This window comes from Leptopilina heterotoma, unplaced genomic scaffold (assembly GCF_015476425.1).
Source record: "Leptopilina heterotoma isolate Lh14 unplaced genomic scaffold, ASM1547642v1 Lhet_60, whole genome shotgun sequence".
Taxonomy (NCBI): Eukaryota; Metazoa; Arthropoda; class Insecta; order Hymenoptera; family Figitidae; genus Leptopilina; species Leptopilina heterotoma.
In genome coordinates, this window is record NW_025111138.1 from 3780873 (window position 1) to 3802201 (window position 21329).

At 21.2% G+C, this 21329-nt stretch overlaps 1 protein-coding gene across 9 annotated transcripts in view; it reads right to left on the reverse strand.

The window, feature by feature from the left end:
• LOC122509509 (muscle calcium channel subunit alpha-1) overlaps positions 1–21329 on the reverse strand; it is a 149285-nt gene that overhangs the window by 29784 nt on the left and 98172 nt on the right. For 7 of the 9 annotated variants that reach the window (XR_006302368.1, XM_043623640.1, XM_043623641.1 and 4 more), the window contains 10 exons: positions 21097–21214; positions 18960–19052; positions 18705–18825; positions 17223–17314; positions 16257–16429; positions 15536–15648; positions 12550–12667; positions 12017–12313; positions 9997–10084; positions 9237–9344 (listed from right to left, as the gene is read on the reverse strand). Coding sequence is in view for 8 of the 9 variants with exons in the window: in XM_043623640.1 (XP_043479575.1) it covers positions 9237–9344; positions 9997–10084; positions 12017–12313; positions 12550–12667; positions 15536–15648; positions 16257–16429; positions 17223–17314; positions 18705–18825; positions 18960–19052; positions 21097–21214 (1321 nt within the window). In the remaining variant the exon portion in view is untranslated. Of the gene's footprint in view, positions 1–1535; positions 1644–9236; positions 9345–9996; positions 10085–12016; positions 12314–12549; positions 12668–15535; positions 15649–16256; positions 16430–17222; positions 17315–18704; positions 18826–18959; positions 19053–21096; positions 21215–21329 lie in introns of all 9 variants that reach the window. The other 2 variants (XM_043623638.1, XM_043623642.1) reach the window with 2 other exon arrangements.

The following is a 21329-nucleotide window of genomic DNA, read 5'->3' on the forward strand; positions in this document are numbered from 1 at the left end:
TTTTTTTATTCTATTTTATATTTATTTTTATTTCTTATTTAATTATATTTTAAAAATGCCATTTTTTGCTTTTTTTATTTTATTGTATTTTCTCTGTTTATTTTTTTAAATTAAGATGTTTTTTTACTGAAGCTAAATATATTTAATTAAAAATATTTAATTACAGTAAACAGATTTAAATATTATGAACAATTTATTATAATAAACAATAATATAAAAATTTATTATAATTAATTAATTAATATTATTATTATTTTTTCGTATTATTATTATTATTATTATTATTATTATTATTATTATTATTATTATTATTATTATTATTATTATTATTATTATTATACTTTATAATAATTTTGTTATAATTCTTTTCCTTTATTAATATTAGATTATTTATTATTGTTTAATTATTATTATTACTATTTGATTAAAATTTTATATTAAAAAATCCGAAACATTTTGCTATAATTTTTTTGTTTTTCAATTAGCCAATTTTTATAATTAACAATAATTATAGTTAAGAGACAAAAATATTTTTAATCAAAGAATATTTTTCAGTTATGACTTTCGCTATTCTAGGGAAATTTATCGCTATTCCAAGTGAAGCTTTTTTTCTTGCAGTTACAATATTAAAAAAGGAAATATTAATTATAATAGAAAATTGATAATTTTATGATAATTTTAATATTATATTTTTAAAATACATTTGATTATAATCAAAAAATTGTTAATTTTAACTATAATAAAAAATTAATTTTACTTGTTAACAAAAAAGTAATTAATTAGTTAATTAGTCAATTAATCTATTAATAATTAATTAGTCCATTAATTTAATTAAATAGTCAATTAATGAATTAGTAATTAACTAACCAATTAATTAAATTAACTATAGTCAATTAGTCAATTAATAATTATCTAACCAATTAATTTAATTAGTCAATCAATAAATTAATAATTAATTTGCCAATTAATTTAATTAAATAGTTAATTTAATTAATTGGTCAGTTAAATACTAATGAATTGACTATTTAATTAAATTAATGGACTAATTAATAATTATGTAACTAATTAATTTAATTCATTAGTCAATCAATAAATTAATAATTCATTTGTCAATTAATTTAATTAAATAGTCAAGTATTTAATTAATACATTAATTTAATTAGTTAGTCAATTAATCAGTTAATAATTAACTAACCAATTAATTTCATTAATTGGTCAATTTATCAGTTAATAATTAATTAGAAAATTAATTTAATTACCTAGTCTATTAATTAATTAATTAATTAATAATTAATTAATTAGTCCGTTAATTTTATTATTTAGTTTTTTTAATTAATTTTAGTTTCAATTCCAATTAGAAAAAATGTCCATTTTTTAATAATTGTTTAAAATAAATTTTTCCAAAATTAAAAATGAATTAAACTTGAGCATCTTTAGTATTTTTGATTCTTTTTTTTTTTTTTTTTTTTTTGAAATTTAGAATTTTTGAGATAAGTATAAGTACAATTATCAGCATCATCTAACTGGACCTTTACCTTGAACAGCTGTACCCCGATAACAGCAAACATGAACTGTAGGAGATAGGTGACCAACATAATGTTGCCAATCGTTTTAATGGCGACAATCACACACTTGACTACGTACTTCACGTAGTTCAGGTCAGGGCAGGTGAGCAGGGCGAACGAGCAGAGCAGGGTGCACACGGGTCGATAAGAGTAATAGAAACAAGAAAAAAAAAGAAAAAAAAAGAAAAAGAAAAAACAGCATAGCATTAATTAAAAGGGCACTCTTCCATTCCTACAGGGGTCTGAGTATTATGAGTTTAAGGACTGACTTGTTAAGAATTTTTTCCGGGTACACTTGGAATTCATATAATAAATTTACCAAAGAAATTTATGACACTTTTCTTTTCGGTATTTCGGAATATTTTACATTTTTTTTCTTTATATTTATACTTTTTGTTATTTGGAATTTTTGAAAATATTTATTTTTGCTTTTACTAAAATTATTATTTAAAAAATTACTAAAATTCTTTTCCACGTAAACAAAATTTATTCAAAACTTTGCCTAAATAATTTTCTTCAATTTCAATCAATTTTGGGTATTTTATTTTCAAAAAATAAAAATTTGGATGAGGAGAATTAAATTCAAGCAACAATTTACAAAGAAATTTCTAAATTTTGCACCCAGAGAAATATTTTTATTCGCGTCAAATTAAATTTGAATCCGCTCCAGAAAAAATTTATTTGAATGAAATAAACTTTATTTGGTTCAAATAAAAAAATTTATTTCCTCGAAAAAAAAATGATTTGAATCAAAGAAACTTTATTTGGTTCAAATAAAAATTTTACTCGAGTCAAATAATCTTTATTTGTTTAAAATAAAAATTATATTTCCGCTCCGGAAAAAATTAAGAGTCCAATAAACTTTATTTGATTTAAATAAACATTTTATTTACGCTTAAATAATTTATTTGAGTTAAATGAACTTTATTTTGTTCAAATAGAAATTTAATTCCTTCAAAAAAAATTTTTTACGACAAATAAAATTTTCTTTTAAAACAATTATAAAAATTTAAGTTGATTATGAAAGAAATAATCGAAAATATTCTCAAGAATACAAAAAAGTCTTAGGTATTAAAAAAATAAAAAAATTCCTAAAAATCTTCTCAAAGAAAATTATTGAAAATTCTCAAAAGAATAAAATTATTCCTATTATTAACTAATATACAATTAAATAAAAAAAAAAAAAAATAGTTCTATTATAATTTAAAAAAGTGTCAAATATTTCCAAGGAAAATTTCTATAGATTCTCTTAGGGAATGAGTTATTACTGGATCTTGAGGTACACTTAAGAGAAAGTTGGACAATATATTTCTGCAGTTTGAACTCCTTTATCTAGTTTCCTCCTTATTTTCTTTTCAGTTCGTCTTTTACTCTGGCTTGTAAAAACTTTTACCCTTGATTTTACACATTATTTTATTTATTTCTTTGGTTTCTTCGTTTTTGTTTTTTTTTCTTCATCTTGTTTTTCTACTTTTCTTTTTCGTCGAGTCCTGATTTAAGAACTAAGCCCTCGCCATCCATCCAACCCATCAGTACACTGTTACTTTTTATTTCTTTATTTATTTCTTTTTTATTTCAATGCACCTAAAGGTTCCAATTTTTCAACATTTTATTTATACAATTACTAATTTAGTAAATTTTCTAGAAAAAGAATTTCTTTATTTCGAACTTTGTCATCTTCTCAAATACTTTTCCTTTACTTTATTTTTTTTCTCTGATAATAATTATTATTTTTTTTCCGTTGGAAATAAAAATCTTCTTAGAGAAAAAATTAAGAAACTTTTGATAAATTTCCAAATAATTAAAAATACTATTGGGATTTTAATATTTTGCACCCAGAAAAAAATATTTTGACTCAGAGTCTTCTAAATTATTTATTTGTTGAAAATATTTTTTATTTGATACAAATAAAAATTTTATTTACACTCAAACAAGATTTCGGTTCAAATAAATTTAATTTGGTTCAAATAAAACTTTTATTTGTGTTGCTAAATAAAATTTATATTTAATATAAATAAATAATTAAGTGGACTCTGTGACTTTTATTTGACTCAAATAAATTATATTTGATTCAAATAAATATTTCTCTGGGTGTAAAAAGAATTTTTAAAAATGTAACACTAAATATTTCTTAGAGACGAAAAAATTAATTTCCAAAAATATAACACTAAATATTTCTCAGAGACGGAAGAAATTAATTTTTAAAATGAATTCAACTCTAAATTCATTAGCGAAAATCTTTTTTAAACAGCTTAATTTTTTTTTCGATTGCAATTGAATATGCATTTTATAAAAATTTCCGTTTCATATAATAAAACTTTGTGGTGGAAAAAAAATTTTTTGTTCATACATATAAGGGAAACTTATAATTAAAATACGCTGATCTATACGATATTTTGTTGAAACGTTTACATAGTGTATCTGCATGTGTTTAATAATTTTTTTTTTCTAAAAAAAAACAACAGTCTAATTACTAACTAGCGACGAATTAAAAACTATATGTATATAATTATCATTTCCTCTCTATGAGCATAAAGTTCTAACTAAGACACACTTTTAACTAGAACACCATTGATTTCAACTATAAAACACGACTATATTATTATTAATCACCAAAAATTATTATCACCCTATAATATAAATAAAAAGAAGCAATCAAAATAAATAATAATTTTCTAAAATACTCTATATAAACAATATTCATATAATTATTTATATAAATATTATAAATTTTTTTTTTCGTATTGGATTTTTTCTGTTTTTGTTTCTTCTTCTATCTGAAACAATTTGCAGATATTTTTTTGCCCTCATTTTAAAAAATCATTTTTAAAACTTTACACGTAGTTGAAAAAAAGTTCGACACACATTATTTATAAAGGCGAGAATTATTAATTTCTTTCTGAACTGGTTTTTTGTACTGAACAAATATTGCTTCGAATATTTGTGGTCTTCGAAAAGAAATCCATAAATGGATATTATAACGAAAAATAAATTAAAATGGGAAATATAATATTAAAGAAGAGTCTGCGAATGAGATTCTTGTATATGTGGAAAAAACAATTTTCCTTTTCGTACTTTGAAAAATAAATGAAATTACTCCATGAAAAATAGTTAAATGTAAAATATTGAAAAAAAATTGTAAATCAAATTCATTTAAACTCCTCTTTTTTGACTTAAAAAAATTTTTTTTATTTTTTTGTTAAATTTAATAAAATAAATTTTTACACCCAGAGAAAGATTTTATTTAAACCAAATATAATTTATTTGAGTTAAATAAAAGTATATTTGTCTCAGAGCCTACTGAGCTTTTTATTAATTGTTTCAAAAAAAAAAAAATTTTAATTGGATCAAGTAAATTTTTTTGGGCCGAAATTAAATTTTTACTTGAGCCAAATAGTTTATTTGCACCAAATAATATTTATTTGAACCAAATAAAGTATATTCGATTCAAAAAAAATTTTTTGAATGTAAATAAAATTTTTATTTGAATCAAAAAAGTTTATTGTACTCAAATTTTTTTTGGGAGGAAATAAAATTTTTATTCCAACCAAATAAAGTTTATTTGAACCAACAAAATTCATTTGAACCTAAAAAAGTTTATTTGATCCCAATAAAATTTAATTTGAACCAAAAAAAATTTATTTCATCCAAGTAAAGTTTATTTACCTCAAACAAATTTTTATGGAGGAAATAAAAGTTTAATTTGAATCAAATAAAGTTTATTCAAACCAAATAAAGTTTTATTTTAACCACATAAAGTTTATTCGACTAAAATAAATCTTTTTTGAGTGTAAATAAAATTTTTATCCGAACCAAATAAAGTTTATTTGACTCAAATACAATTATATTTGAAGAAATAAAATTTATTTGAGCCAAATAAAGTTTACTCGACTCAAACAATATTTTTTAAATGGAAATAAAATTTTTATTTGAACCAAATAAAGTTTATTCGAACCAAATAAAGTTTATTTGAACAAAATAAAGTTTATTTGACCCGAATAAAATTTTATTTGAACCAAAAAAATTTATTTCATCCAAGTAAAGTTTATTTAACTCAAATAAATTTTTTGGCGAACATAAAATTTTGATTTGAAGCAAATAAAGTTGATTTAAACCAAATAAAGTTAATTTGACTTAAATAAAATTTAATTTGAAACAAGTACAATTTTATTTGAACCAACAAAATTTATTTATACCAAATAAAGTTTAATGGACCCAAATTGTTGTGGGTGGAAATAAAATTTTTATTTGAACCAAATTAAATTTATTTAAACAAACGAAAATTTCATTTGTACCAAAAGTTTAATTTATTTGAACCGAATAAACTTTTATTTAAATCAAATTAAATTTTTTTGTACTAAATAAAATTTATTTGACCCAAAAAAAATTATTCAACCCGAATAAAATTGATTTGAACCAAAAAAAAAAATAATTTACTTAAAAAATTGTCTAGTTAGCTCTGAATTAAATATACATTTTTCCCAGGCATATTAACAAAACAAAAATATAAAAAATAAATAAACAAAAAAAAAATTACCAGAAAGAAGATGAAATTCGTTTATGTTTCTGGACAGAGAGATGATTTTTGAATTTCGTTTCGCACTGTACTATTTTTTTTTGTTTTTTAATGAAATAATGGGACTATAATTGAGAATAGTTGGTAATAGTCAAAATAGTCTCTTGTTAATAGCAGCACACCACTGTAACGCTCAGCTGGCAAAGCATGCAATCTGATGGCATCCTTCTACGAAGAGGAGCCTCAATCACGAAGCCTTGTTTTGTTTCTCAGCTCATTCACACGCGACAGGCTAGGTGGTTGAAACAAAGAGAATGTGGGTGACAAAAGGGATGTGTGATTGTTTCAGAGAAAAACAGAGAGTTGTGACGTTTAAAGTACTTTCAAGTTGCTTCTTCCAAGCGTAAAACAATCTACAATTATTGTATATAATGAAAGAAAATCAATTGTTTTTCTTTTCTTTTTCGCTAAATGGAAAAAATTTTTTTTTTTCTTTTTTCTCCCTCTGAATAGGTAAAAAAAACTTTTTTTCTTTAAATAAAAAAATTTTTCCTTTTCATCAAACATAAAATTTTCTTTTTGTTTAAATAAAAATATTTTTCTTTTTCCCTAAATAAAGAAATTTTCCTTTTTCATCAAATATGAAATTTTTTTCTTTTTCTCTGAATAAAAAAATGTGTCTTCTCTAAATAAACAAAATTTTATTTCTCGAAATTAACAAATTTATGGTTTTCTCTAAATAAAAAATTTTTTTTTCTCGAAATTAACTAATTTTATGTTTCTTCCAAAATAAATAAATTTTACTGTTTCTTCAAATAAACAAATTTTACTGTTTTTCCAAATAAACAAATTTTTCTTTTTCTCTAAATAAACAAATTTTACTTTTTCTCCAAATATAAATTTTTCTTCTTCGAAATATAAATTTTGTTCTCTAAACACAAAAAAGGAGAAAATACACGGAAAAAAATATTTAAATTTTATTAAAAATAATACGATACTTGATTTATTGATGATAATAAATATTTATTTCCATAAAATAATTCATCTCCGACGTCAATTAAAAATAAATATTTATTGTAAGTACTAAAATTATTTTTCATTCAATTTTATTTTATTCATTAAAAATAAAAATCATTTGATTCAAACAAAAATATGTTCAATAACAGTCAAGTAACATATTTTTTAATAAATAAATTATTCCACTACAAAAATAAATAAAAATAAATAAATATGAGACAAAATTTTTTTTTCAGTGTTAAAGAAAAATATTATTATTAAAATAAGAAAATATTATCTAAAAGTATTATTTATCATGATACTCAATTATTTATTCAGACGAATATTCAAATGATTGAGCATTTATAATATTTTAATAAATAAAATATTTATGAATTAAATAATCTTCTCAATTTATAATAAACAATTTTCTCAATTCTCTATTCTATCCGCCCATTTCAGGAGATTAATTTCGACTGATTTTACTGCGAATTGGTTTTCTGTCTCCTCTCCTCCGATCGCTCTCGAAATAATAATTCATTTCGTTCATTTTCAATCATTATTTTAAATTGACCCACTTTTCTTGAAAAGATTGTATACCTAATCTTCAAAATTTCACAATAAGTTCAAAAAAAAAAAATTCGAGAAAATACCACCTCAAAATTTGAGGATTAATTATTAGAATAATCAAAATTTTCAAAGTACTTAAAAAGTATTAAATAGTTCAAAATTATTAAATACTTAAAGAGTATTAAATACTTAGAACGTATTAAATATTTAAAAAGCATTAAATACTTAAAAAGTATTTTTTTAAATTTATAAACAATATTAATTTTTTTTTACAAAATGAAAGCAACGTTTACAAAAATAAGACAGACGATTTTTTTGTATACATAAAAATTTTTAAGTGCATGTTAGTAATTTTTTTTTTTTTGGACAAATACAATATATTGGCGTCTATTGAGTGAGTTATAAATATATATATAATAAAAAATTGTGCGAGAAACATGATAAAAATATTTGAAAAATAAGGATTTATGAGAGAAAAACTTTCAAGTTAGTGGAAATATTAATAATATTTGTGTTTTAATGGTCAGGGAGAGGGGCAAGACAAGAAACCCATTCGCAAAACAGCTTTCGACAAAAGAAAAAAAAAAAAAAAAAAAAAAAAAGGGTAACCCAAAGGTGCATTGACAACAAAAAACAAAGCCGTCATGGCGCTCAAGCTTTTTGATATTTATTTTATTTAATTTAATTAATTTAATTTAATCTTTTTTATTCCTGAAGGCTCGCTTTTAATTATTATTATTATTATTTTGAAACTAATGACAAACTCAAAATCAAAAATTATAAATTGGAATTATCAAAATTAGTAAAATTAAAAATAAAAATAAAAAAAATTATCAATTAGTAAAATTTAAAAAAAAAATTAAAAAATTATTAATTAGTAAAAAGCTACAAAAAAAGGTAGTTTAGTAAAATTTCCAAACAAAAGGACAATCGATAAAAAATTTGTCTAATTATTATTCTTGTGTGTTTTTGAATAAAAAACGAATAAAACGGTGATTAGAATTTTAAAAAATCCAAAGTACGAAAATTTTAAGTATTTAAAGTTATTTCAAATTTCAATTAGAAATCCATTCAGTTTAATAATTTTTGTATTTTGTATTTTAAAAACCAAAAACTCAAAAACTGTTATTATTTATAAGAATTTAAATGTATTTTTCTGTATTTTAAATTTATTTATAAAAATTCAAGATTTTTAAAAAGATTGAAAAAAAATTGAAAACTAAATTAATAAAAAAATCAGCAAAATTGGCAAAATCAAGAAAAAAACGAATGTAAAATTTTTAATAAATATCAAACAGTGTTGAGCAAACAGAGGTGGCTTTTTTTGTGGTGGGGTGATGATTATACAGTGAATTTTAATAATTAAATTGTTTGGTGATTATTGTTGGTAATAAATTGCATTATGAAAATATGACGGTCGTTTATTGTCGGCAACGTTTAAAAAATGAAAAATAAAAGAGAAAAACTTTTTGGTTTTTTTTTGTATAATATATAAGTATTTGGTTGGAATGGGTAAAATACGACACTCTATATAATGAACTATTAAAAGTCCAAGGAAGTCAGGACCGTTCAAGGACCTGGAATCCTACCTTAAAGAGCTGAACGCCAATGACGGCGAACACGAACTGCAGGAGGCTGGTGACGAGGACTATATTTCCGATAGTCTTTACCGCTACGATGACGCACTGAACTACGTGCTAGGTTTCAACATTAATTATTTTTAAATTTCATATTTTCCAATTTGTCATTTTTTTTTCCAAAAAGACCAGTTCTGCTTATATTCTCTTTCTCTCTCTTATTTTTTTAGTTCATCATTTCTTAATTATTTGTTCAACTTTTTATTAAATTCCTCATCAATTATTAATATACATAGTAACATAGGTACATAATTAGTTAAAAAAATTATTAAAAAAATATTTAAAAAAAATTTATTACACAATTTAAAAAAAAAAGTTTTAATTTTTATTAAATTAGAAAATTTGTTCTATTTAATAATTTTATCCTAATTATCACGATTCGTTCATCTAATTTCCTCAATTTTTATTTAGAACTTCATTTTTTTTCATGAAGAACTTGGGGATATAAAAATTGATCGTCAGTTAATGAAAATAGAAGATTATCAAAATTTTTTTTTGCAATTTGCATTCTAAATGAAAAACTTTTTTCTTTTTGCAAATTAATATTCTAATATCAAAAGTGGAAAGTAATGTGAAAAGAAATTGATGTCATGACCTAAATTCGTTTTGGAGTTTTTTTTTTTCTTTTTGCTCTTCTAGAAGTTTGAATTTTGTCAAGTTTGTATAAAGTTGAAGATTTAGAAAAAGAAGAAGTAAAAGAAAAGATAAATACCTTCAAGCCTTTGGCGCGATTTATTGCTCGCAATGGCCTCAAAACTCGTAGTACCCTCAGGATTTTCACAAATGATATCGCACCGGAACTGGGGAAAAATAATTAATAAATTAAAATGAAAAAATAATAAAAATGTACTAAATTTATATTAATAATAATCGTTGTGATCCTGTTATTTGTTAGTATGTAGTTTGAACTTTGTTATTTTTGTTTGCTTCCTAATTTTTTTGATAATTTTTCCATTTGATGTTTAAAATTTTTTTAATTAATTAAATTCTAAATTAATTCTTTGAAGATTAAAAAATACCAAAAATCAATTAAACCAAATATTGTTTTCAATTTAAAATATTTCTTTTATAATATTTCTTATTTATTTCTTTTATAATTTTGAATCTGAAATAATTGTATTATAAAAGAAATAGAAAGAATTTTATCAAAATCTTTAATTATAATTGAGTTCTTTCGAGAAATTTTACTAAAATTGTATTAAAAATAATTGAATTATTCCTGCGAATAATTTTATTATTTAGAAAAATATCTCAATTCTTGCGAAGATATTTATTATTTAGGAAAATAATTGAATTCTTGTGAAAAATTTTTGAAAATAATTGAATTTGTTTAGATAATTTATTAATGATGAAAATAATTCAATTTCTACGAAGAATTTTTTTATTTTTAAAAATAATTGAATTCCTGAGAAGAATGTTTTTATTTATAAAAATAAATGAATTCTTGGGAAGAAATTTATTAAAATTGTAGGTTAAAAATAATGTAATTTCTGAGAATAATTTTATTGTTTAGAAAAATATCTCAATTCTTGCAAAGATTTTTATCATTTAGGAAAATAATTGAATTCATTTAAAGAATTTTATTACAATTTTTTTTTAATAATTGAATCTTTCGAGAAATATTATTAATTATGCAAATAATTGAAATCTTTGTATGATTTTACTAAAATTTTATTAAACATAAGCGAATTTTATTATTTAGGAAATTTTTCAAAATAATAAAATTTTTTGAAAGAATTTCATTTAAATTCATTAAAATAATTAAATTCCCGCGACGAATTTTATTAATTATGAAAATAAATCAATTCTCATAAATAATGTTGTCAAAATTTTATTGAATAATTAAATTTCTGCGAAGAATTTTATTAAAATTCTTTAAAATAATTAAATTACTGCGAAACATTTTATATGTTATTAAAATAATTGAAACCTTGCTAAGAATTTAATTAATATTTTCGACAATAATTGGATTTTTTCGAGTAATTCAATTAAAATTGTATTGAAAATATTTCAATTCTCATAAAGAATTGAATCACAGTTTTTGAAAATAATTAAATTCTTGCGAAGAATTTTATTCAAATTCTTTAAAATAAATAAATATTTATTTTCAAAAAATTTTATAAATTATGAAAATAATTGAAATCTTGCTAAGAATTTAAGTAATATTTTCGAAAATAATTGAATTTTTTCGAGTAATTCAATTAAAATTTGTATTGAAAATATTTTAATTCTCATAAAGAATTGAATCAAAATTTTTTTAAATAATTGAATTTTTGCGAAGAATTTTATCAAATTTAAAAAAATAATTGAATTCTTTTGAGCAATTTTATTGAAATTCTATTGAAAATAATTGAATTCCTGCGAAGAATTATATTTTACAGTTTTTGAAAGCAATAAATAATAATAATTAATTAGTAAAATAGTAATAATTGTATTTTTTTAATTTTAAATCTGTAATTATTCAAAAATTGAAATTAATATTTGAAAATATCAAATTTTTTTAATTTGCATAATATTAATAATAATAAAATGAAATACAATATTTTGCGCGTTAAATAGTTTTATAAGTTACTAAATTACTAATTACTTAAATTTTATAAATTTTATATTATCAAATTATCGTAAATTTTTTTGTGTGAAATTAAATTAATTGAAGTTAAATTTTGAAATACTAATTAAAAAAACTAAAAATACTAATTTTCAAATATAAGCTATTATTAATTGAAAAATACCTGTAAACTATAGAAATGAGAGAAACACAGACGACGAGAAGATCGAGAAGATTGAAGGCCGATCTGCAGAAAGCGCCGTCGTGTATGAAAGCTCCATAGGAAATCATTTTCAAGCAAATTTCAATTGTGAACACACTGGTGAAGAAGTAATCAAAATAATTGAGGACCAAATTTCTTGGTGACGTTGATTTCAAAGGATCCTCGGCAGCCAGCATCGCCGACGAAATCATAATGCAGACGAGAATTATATTACCAAAATAACTGTGATTGCAAACCCAATGACAGAAGATACGAAACCTGAAATGAATTTTTAACACTCATTTTAATTTTCAACCAATAATTAATTTTCTTTCATTAAAATTCGATTTTCTATTTCTTCATTTTCTTCCAAAATGGAAAATTTTCAATTTGGAATTTACAAATAGAAAAAAAAATTATTAATAAAATCTATTTTAAATATTTCAAACATTTCAGAAATAAATTCGAAAGTTTCAAAAATAAATATTTCCAAAGAAATAAATTAAAAAATTTACCTGCTCTTTTGTGAAAAAATGAAGAAAGCACTGCCGGGAGGAATTGGTTGAGTCTTAGTTGCCATGTTAAATTCAGACATTCGTCTTGGCCTCGCAGACACTTCTCCATCGATTCCATCTAGAAAAAGTAGAATTTTATTTTCTCTTGGTCAAATGCGATTTCAAGCGAAACTTTATTAAAGGTTTGCGTTGATCTCTCAGTAAATATCACTGCTCGTAGATTAATATCCTCAAGTACTGCTCTGTGTTTCCGGAAGCTAAATGAATTTCCTGAGTTTTAAAAGAATTTATAAACAATTTCCATAAAAAGTTTTCTCGATAATTGTATAAACACACAGTATGTACATAAATACAAATGAGAATATTTGATTAATACTTGTTGTTTGTATTTTTTTTCGAGTATGATTCTTAATTAACATTACGGGACCGTCCAGGGTGCGGTCACCTACTCACGCTTCGGTTGCGATTCTTAATTAACGTCGAGATCGATTTAACCTCTGCAGAGTGTGAGGTACATTTTGTGTGTGCACATCCACCAAGAAATTCAGCTTCCCGCATATATTATTTTCAAAAGAAAGAAAAAATTTAAATACGGAATAATAGTAAAAATTAATATTTAAATTTTAACACTCGTTTTTATCACTCTCTTAAATCTTTTAATATTTTTATACTCTTCCTCAATAAAATAATCGCTTCATCATTAGCAAAATCTGAGATCAATCATTCGAAATGAATTAAATTGTCGACTAAAACACAGTTGAATGAAAAGAATAAAAATAATTATTATAATTAGAACGAGAACAATTGAAATACTAACTATAATTTTTCTCGCATTTTTTTTTATAATTTAATTTGTTAACTAATTTTATTTTTTTAAATACTGATTTTTCACAAAAATGTTAATTTTTTAATAATATAGAATATTACAGTCAAGACTCTCAAGAAAGAGAAAGAAATTTTCACTTAAACCCTGATTTTCTATAATTATAAAGTTAATTACACGACATCGACCGAATGAAAGAATAAAAAATTCATAAATTGCGATATATGTATGTATCAACGGAAGTTGAAATAATTCAGACAATAGTTTATTAATAATTAATTAATTAGATCCGTCGATAAATGAATAAATCTATTAATGAATATTATATAGAATTTTTTTTCAGTATTTACAGACTTCAATAACAGACAGCTATAACATTTTCTAATGAAATTAATAGTATCAGAAATATTCTCAATTGATCTTGTTATTAATAAATAAGAACTCACTTAAGACACAATAATCGATTAAATGTTTCCACTTTTCTGTCAAAATTAAATATTTAAAAAATAAAAAAGTCTTTATTAAATATTTACCTTTTTGTTACCTAAAACTTTTTTGTTAATTACCCTTTTTTTAAAACAGATTTTTATTTTAAATTCTTCTATTTATTAAAATAAAAAATTCAATTATATAAATGAAAAAATAATTATTTTCTTATTTAATTAGAAACAATTTTGTTTAAGCAATTTTTGTTATTATTAAAATCTTTAAAACATTAAAGTAGAATTTCATTTATTTTAAAATTTGAATTTTATTGATCAAAAGTTAAGAAATTTAAAAATTTAGAAATTACTTTATTTTCCATAATAATCTAAAATAATTCAATTCTTGAAAAAGAATTTTATTAAAATTTTTGAAAAAAATTGAAATTCTTTCCAAGAACTTTATTAAAATTTTTGAAAATAATTGAATTTCTACTAAGAATTATATAATTTATGGAAAATAATTGAATTACTGGATAGGATTTTATCAAAACTTTTAATTATAATTGAATTCTTTCGAAAAATTTTATTATTTTCGGAAAATAATTGAATTTTTAGAAAGAATTTTATCAAAATTTTTCAAAGTGGTTAAATTTCTGCGAAGAATTTTTTTTAAATTTTTGAAAATAATTGAATTCTTGAAAGAAATTTTATTATTAAATATAATTGAATTCCATCGAAGAAATTTATTATTTAGGAAAAAAATTGAATTCTTGTGAAAAAAATTTTATTAAAATTTTTGAAAATAATTGAATTTCTACTAAGAATTTTATTATTTATGGAAAATAATTGAATTATTGGATAGGATTTTATCAAAACTTAATTATAATTGAATTCTTTCGAAGAATTTTATTATTTTCAGAAAATAATTGAATTTTTAGAAAGAATTTTATCAAAATTTTTCAAAGTGGTTAATTTCTACGAAGGATTTTATTTAAATTTATGAAAGAAATTTTATTGTAAAATTGTACCTATTATTATAAATAATTGAATTTCAGCGAAGAATTTTATTATTTAGGAAAATAATTGAATTCTTGTGAAAAATTTTATTAAAATTTTTGAAAATAATTGAATTACTGGATAGGATTTTATCAAAACTTTTAATTATAATTGAATTCTTTCGAAGAATTTTATTATTTACGGAAAATAATTGAATTTTTAGAAAGAATTTTATCAAAATTTTTCAAAGTAATTAAATTTTTAGAAATAATTTTATTAAAATTTTTAAAAATAATTAAATTCTTGAAAGAAATTTTATTGTAAAATTGTACCTATTGTTATAAATAATTGAATTTCAGCGAAGAATTTTATTATTTAGGAAAATAATTGAATTTATGTGAAAAATTTTATTAAAATTTTTGAAAATAATTAAATTTCTTTGGAAGAATATTATTATTTTTAAAAATAATTAAATATTTTTATTTATAAAAATAATTGAACTCTTGAGAAGAATTTTATCAAAAGTTTTGAAAATAATAGATATTAATATTTAATTAGTTAATAAATGAACTCTTTTAATGTTTGAAATCTAAAATAATTTAAAAATTAAAATTGATAATTGAAAATAAATTTTGTAATTCTCACAATAATAATAATAATAAATTGAATATCGCGTTTCGAGTGTAACATTTACTAGTTTATAAAGTAAAAATATTTTAATTAAATATTTAGAATCTCTCACCATGCATTTCAGTTTGATCGTCTTCCTCATCTTCAGCATCAAGATCTTCCTCGTCAGAGTCAATGTTTAAACGAACTTTGCCTCTGCTGTTCATGTCATCACCTTTCTCGGAACTAGAAATAATATTATTTTTAACCACTCATTTTTTTGCAGCTTCGTGCTAAATTAATTCTTTAAATTAAAAGAAATTAAAATTTTTTTAATATTCATTATATTCATCTTAGCAGATTTAAAATTTATTTTGTTAATTTATGATTATGTTATTCATTATATTTCAATTTTATCTAAGTAGTGCAGTCAGGAAAAAGATTTCTTTCCCTCAGAGCCAACTAAACTTTTTATTTGGTACAAATAAATTTTATTTGCTTCAAAACAAGATTTGGTTCAGATAAAATTTTATCTTCGACCAAAAAAATTTATTTGCGCCAAATAAAATTTCTTTAAATCAAATAAATAATACAAAGAAATAAAATTTTATTTGTTTCAACTACATTTTATTTGGTTCAAATAAGACTTTATTTTCGCCCAAAGAAATTTATTTGAAACAGATAAATAATTTATTAGACTCAGAGACAAATATACTTTTATTTAACTCCAGTAAATTATATTTGGTTTAAATAAACTTTTTCTCTCGTAAAGACAAACTAACTTATTAATTTACTCATCAAAATATATATATATATTTTCTAATTTTATTGTAAATGTTAAAATTCGTATTTACTTTTCAGTGTCTAGAGCCGCCTCGTAATCGTCCATGGTTTCATTAGGATCCTGCTCAAGACTCGTTTCACCACCATCATCTTCACCTTCGGTAATATCACCTCCATCATCACCAGGATCGCCACTAATTTCATCGTGCTCTGGTGATGGACTACGAGATTTATGTTTCTCCGCCTTTTGACAAACAAACAAAAGATTTTCAATTTAATTAATAAATTTATAACAATTTAATTTAATTTTGAATTCATAATTGAAATATATTTATACATTCATTAATATTTATAACTATTTATCATACTACACAACTTAAAATTCCTCTTGGAATGCAATGTATCAAGCATGACCCTATTATCGAACTCGGTCACAGTAAACACTAAAGGGAATTACCTATTTTCTGACCACTTTTATTGTATAAAAATGTGTTTCTTTTTCACTTGATTATCTAATGAATACAGTAAAAATATATTTTCTAATCAAAGCTCCCATACAAAAAAAAAAGAAATTGAAACGAATTTTCATACATAATCTTCTATTTCACTAAATTTCTTTTAATCTTTTATTTTTTTCTAATCTTTTTATTTTTCCAGAAAAAAAAATTTTTTCTCAACATTTAAAAGCAATATTTTTTTTCTCAAACGATTTCCCCTATTTTACTATTCAACGAAATTGGATGATTTTTATTTTAAAAATATGTCAAAAACGTTCTATTTCCATGAAATGTAATTCAATTAGGAACGAATGTCAAAAAAGAAAAAAAAAATGTTTTTCAGAAACGATAATAAAGAACGAAGTGCAAAATGAACAAAAGTCTAATAAATTTTTCTGTTCATATTGTATAAAGCAAACAAACAAACGAAAAAAGTGAAGATGAAAAAATATTTATTGACCACTCGGGACGAATTTCTGGCTGATATATTATAGATAATTGATTGATCTCCTTGTATTAAAAAATTCAAGAGAAACTCACCTCCTCCTCGGCCTCTTTCTCGATTGCTGTTAAGGATTCAGCATCCGCAAGATTGTCCACCGCAATGGCCAAGAAAACATTGAGAAGTATATCTGATTTTTTTTTTTTTTTTGCGGAATTAAGGAAAACTAAAAATAACACTGCGAGAAATGTCACTGCAACAAGGCTGCAAAATTAACCAATGAATCTAAAATAAATAAATAACAATTTAAAACAAATCGACACAAATTAATTTGACAAATTTAATTATTAAAAATAAATTAGTATTAAATTTAAATTTTTATTATTTTTTATTTTTAAAAATAATTGAATTGTTGCAAAGAATTACATTAAAATTTTTGAAAATATACACAATAATAATTAATTATGTAATTAATAAGTGATTTTAAAAAAATGTTATTATGAAATTATTCAAAAAATTAAATTTGAAAATAAAAAATTTTGGAATTTGCATAATAATATTATTAATATTATTATTATTTGCTAGTAGTAAATAATTTTAACAAATTTTAAACAAACCGATACAAATTAATTTAAAAAATTTAATTATTCATTTAATTATCGATAATAAATTAGTACCTTAATTACTAAAATTAAATTAGTAATTTAATTATCAAAAATCAATTAATAATAGAATTATTAAAAAAAATTAATAATTTAATAAATACGGAAATAAGAAATAAAAAAAAAGTTGAGAATCGAACAAAGCGCGAGAGGAAGATGAAGAAAAAGGAAGACTCCTGAAAATTGAATGATGAGGAATTTCTAATTAATTCATAAGAGCTTCAAATGTCATTATATAGCGTCGCATCCAACAAAACACATTAAATTCACACGAATCCTATACACGTGTGACCTACCTACTAGTTGTATGTATATATCAATAAAAGTACAATGCTATTCAGTTTGAGTTACTTATCTCTCTATTTCTCTTTCTCTCTTGTGAATACGATAGTCGTCATTTGAATACAAGGAAACAGGGTAAAAAAAAACATTTTTTTCCCTCTTTTTTTATGAAAAATGCAAAACTAGAACACTCATTAGAATTATAATCAGTGATGAAAAAATACTAGCAATTAAATGCAAAATAAAACATTAACAATGTACTTTTTTTCCTCCTTTTTGCTCCGAGTTTCGTCTAGAATTTAAACTTTTTATAGATATTACTCTTTATTCAAAAAAAAAATTTCAATTGTTCATTAAAGTAATGTATAATTATTACTATTCAAATATTTTTATTTCGAAGCCAACTTATTAATAGAGAGAAAATTTTTAGTTTAATTAAAAAATTTTCATTTAAAACAAAAGTTATTAGAGTTAATAATAAAAGTTATTAGAGTTAATAACAGTAGTTATTAAAATTATACATAATAAGAATAGTTATTGAAATTAATAAAAAAAGTTATATTAAAATTAAAAAATTAAATTATTTCCCATAAAAATGGTGAAAATTGTGCTTTTTTCGGTTCTAAAAAAGGATACAATTACCGCAGATGAAGAGAATAATGAAGTACGCGCATGCAATTACACCTGTACTGGCAACTCCACCATAAGCTAAAATTCCTGTATACATAACAGTATTCCAGTCTTCGCCGGTTAAAATCTGAAACAAATTATTTACATTTTTTTTAATTATTATATTAAAATGCAAATTTTTTTCTCGCCGAAAAAATGAAAGTAAAAAAAACTATTTGTTTTGAAATATAATTTTTAAATGTTAATAGAGCTGATAAATACCTGAAATACTGTTAGAAGACTTTGCCAGAAGCAATCAAAATTTTGACGAGGTTTGTCATCCATATCATTAAAATTAAATTTTCCTCCGAATACCTGTCAAAATTATATTAAATTAAGATCATTTTTCAAACACTCTGTTTTTAATTTACACATTTTAGTTCATAAAAAATCGAGCTTATACAATTTTCATTAATAAACGATGTTTTCATTCATTATTCATTTTTTTATTTTATTATTTTTATTTATTTTTTGTCTATATTTTATTTATTATTTTTTTTGATAAAATACCTTGTTTGACGTTTTTTTTTGGAAAATTTCTAAATTTTACTAAAAAAATCTTCCGTTTTGTCTAAAAAAAATTATTTTTTGACTGTTTTTTCAGGGTTGCCACAAAAATTTAATTTTGTTTTTTCTTGACTTTTCCCTGATTTCCAGACAAAATTTTAACTTTTCCCCTGACTATGAAGAATATTCTGATTCACTCCAAAAATTATTAAATACTCAAAAAAATGTTCTATTTTATTTATTTACGAATTTCTTTAATTGTAAAATTATTCGAAAACGTTAATAACTTCTTTTTTAAATAAATATTTAATCATTATTATTTTTCTATAGGAATTAAGATTTTCAAATTCAAACCTTTTAAAATTTAATAATTTATGAGAATATTATTATAAAAAACATGAAGAAATCCGATTTTAACCTTCATGTTTTATATAATAAATTTAAGATGAGAAAGTAATTGAATTCTTGCAACAAATTTTATTAAAATTTATATGAAAAATTTAAAAAAAAATTCTTATGAAAAAATTTATCTGTGAAAATAATTGAATTCTGGAGAAAAATATTATTATTTATTAAAATAATTAATTTCTTGTGAAGAATTTTATTCCAATTTTTATAAATTATTGAATTTCTCAGAATTTTTTAAAACTTTTTGAAAATAATTAAATTTTATCGAGAAATTTCATTAAAAAATTGAAAATAATTCAAATCTGACAAGGAATAAAAAAAAATTTTTTTTTAAAATAATTTAATTCCTTTGAAAATGTTTATTTTTGAAAAGAAATTTATTAAAATTTCTTAAATAATTAATTTGAAGATTTAATTAATTTGAATTCTCTTTGAAGAATTTTAATTTTTACGAAAATAATTGAATTGATTCGAAGATTTTTCAAAACATATTTTATTAAAATTCCAATTTTATTAACTAAATCTTGTAAAAAATTTTGTTAACATTTTTTTAAATAATACAATTTTTAAAAGAATTATATTTAAATTTTTCGAAATAATTGAATTTCTCAGAACTATTTTTTTCAATTATCTGAATATATTTCAATTCTTTCGAGAAACTTCATTAGAAAATTAAAAATAATTGATTTGGTTTGAAGAAATTTATAAAAAAAAATTGGTAAGTAATTGAATTCTATTGGAAAATTATTTTAAAATAGTAGATATTAAAAATAATTGAAATGAGGAAAATTTTTGAAAATAATTGAAATTTTGCCAAGAATTTTATTATGTATAAAGATAATTGTAATTTTGACGAGAATTTTGAAAAATTTTTGAACATAATTGAATTTATGCGAAGAAGTTTATCACTTTTGAAAATAATTAAATTTTTTTTTTTGGATTCTTATAATAGAAAATATTAAAGGTTTTGTATTATAATTCTTGGCAATTTCATAGTTTATGAGACTCCAAAATTCAGAATTTTCATATAAATTATTTAATTTTTCCCAGTACTTTTAATAAAATTCCCTGACCTGTGGCAACCCTGTTTTTGCTTAACAAATTTTTAAATTTTGCTAAAAAAAACCTTTGTTGACATTGTTTTTGATAAAAAAAACTTCTTTTATGACTCTTTTTTGCTAAAAAAAAATTGTTCTACTTTTCTTTACTAAAACATCTTGTTTTGTTAATATTGACAATAATGTTAAAAGTTTTTCAATTCAATTTTATAAAGTATTTTATACTCTCTAAAATATTTTTCAACAAAAGAATCCTTTTTCTATCGAGCAAAATTATTTTTCACGAGAGTATAAAATATTTCTTCTTTTTTTTTATTATTAAATTTGATCTTGGAAATATTTATAATAAATAAAAAGTAGCTCAATAAAAAAATTCAGTTACGTACCTGCATCCCTAGTAAAGCGAAAATAACAATAAATAAGAAGAGAAGAAGCAATAGAGATGCGATCGATTGTATCGAATTTAACAAAGATGCCACTAAATTTGAAAGAGATCTCCAATATCTGAAACGGATTAGAAATATGAAAAAATATTATGAAACATTGAAAAATTTAAATTATTTTACTATCGCGAGAAACATTTTATTAATTATATTGTAAAAAATATTCTTAAAATATT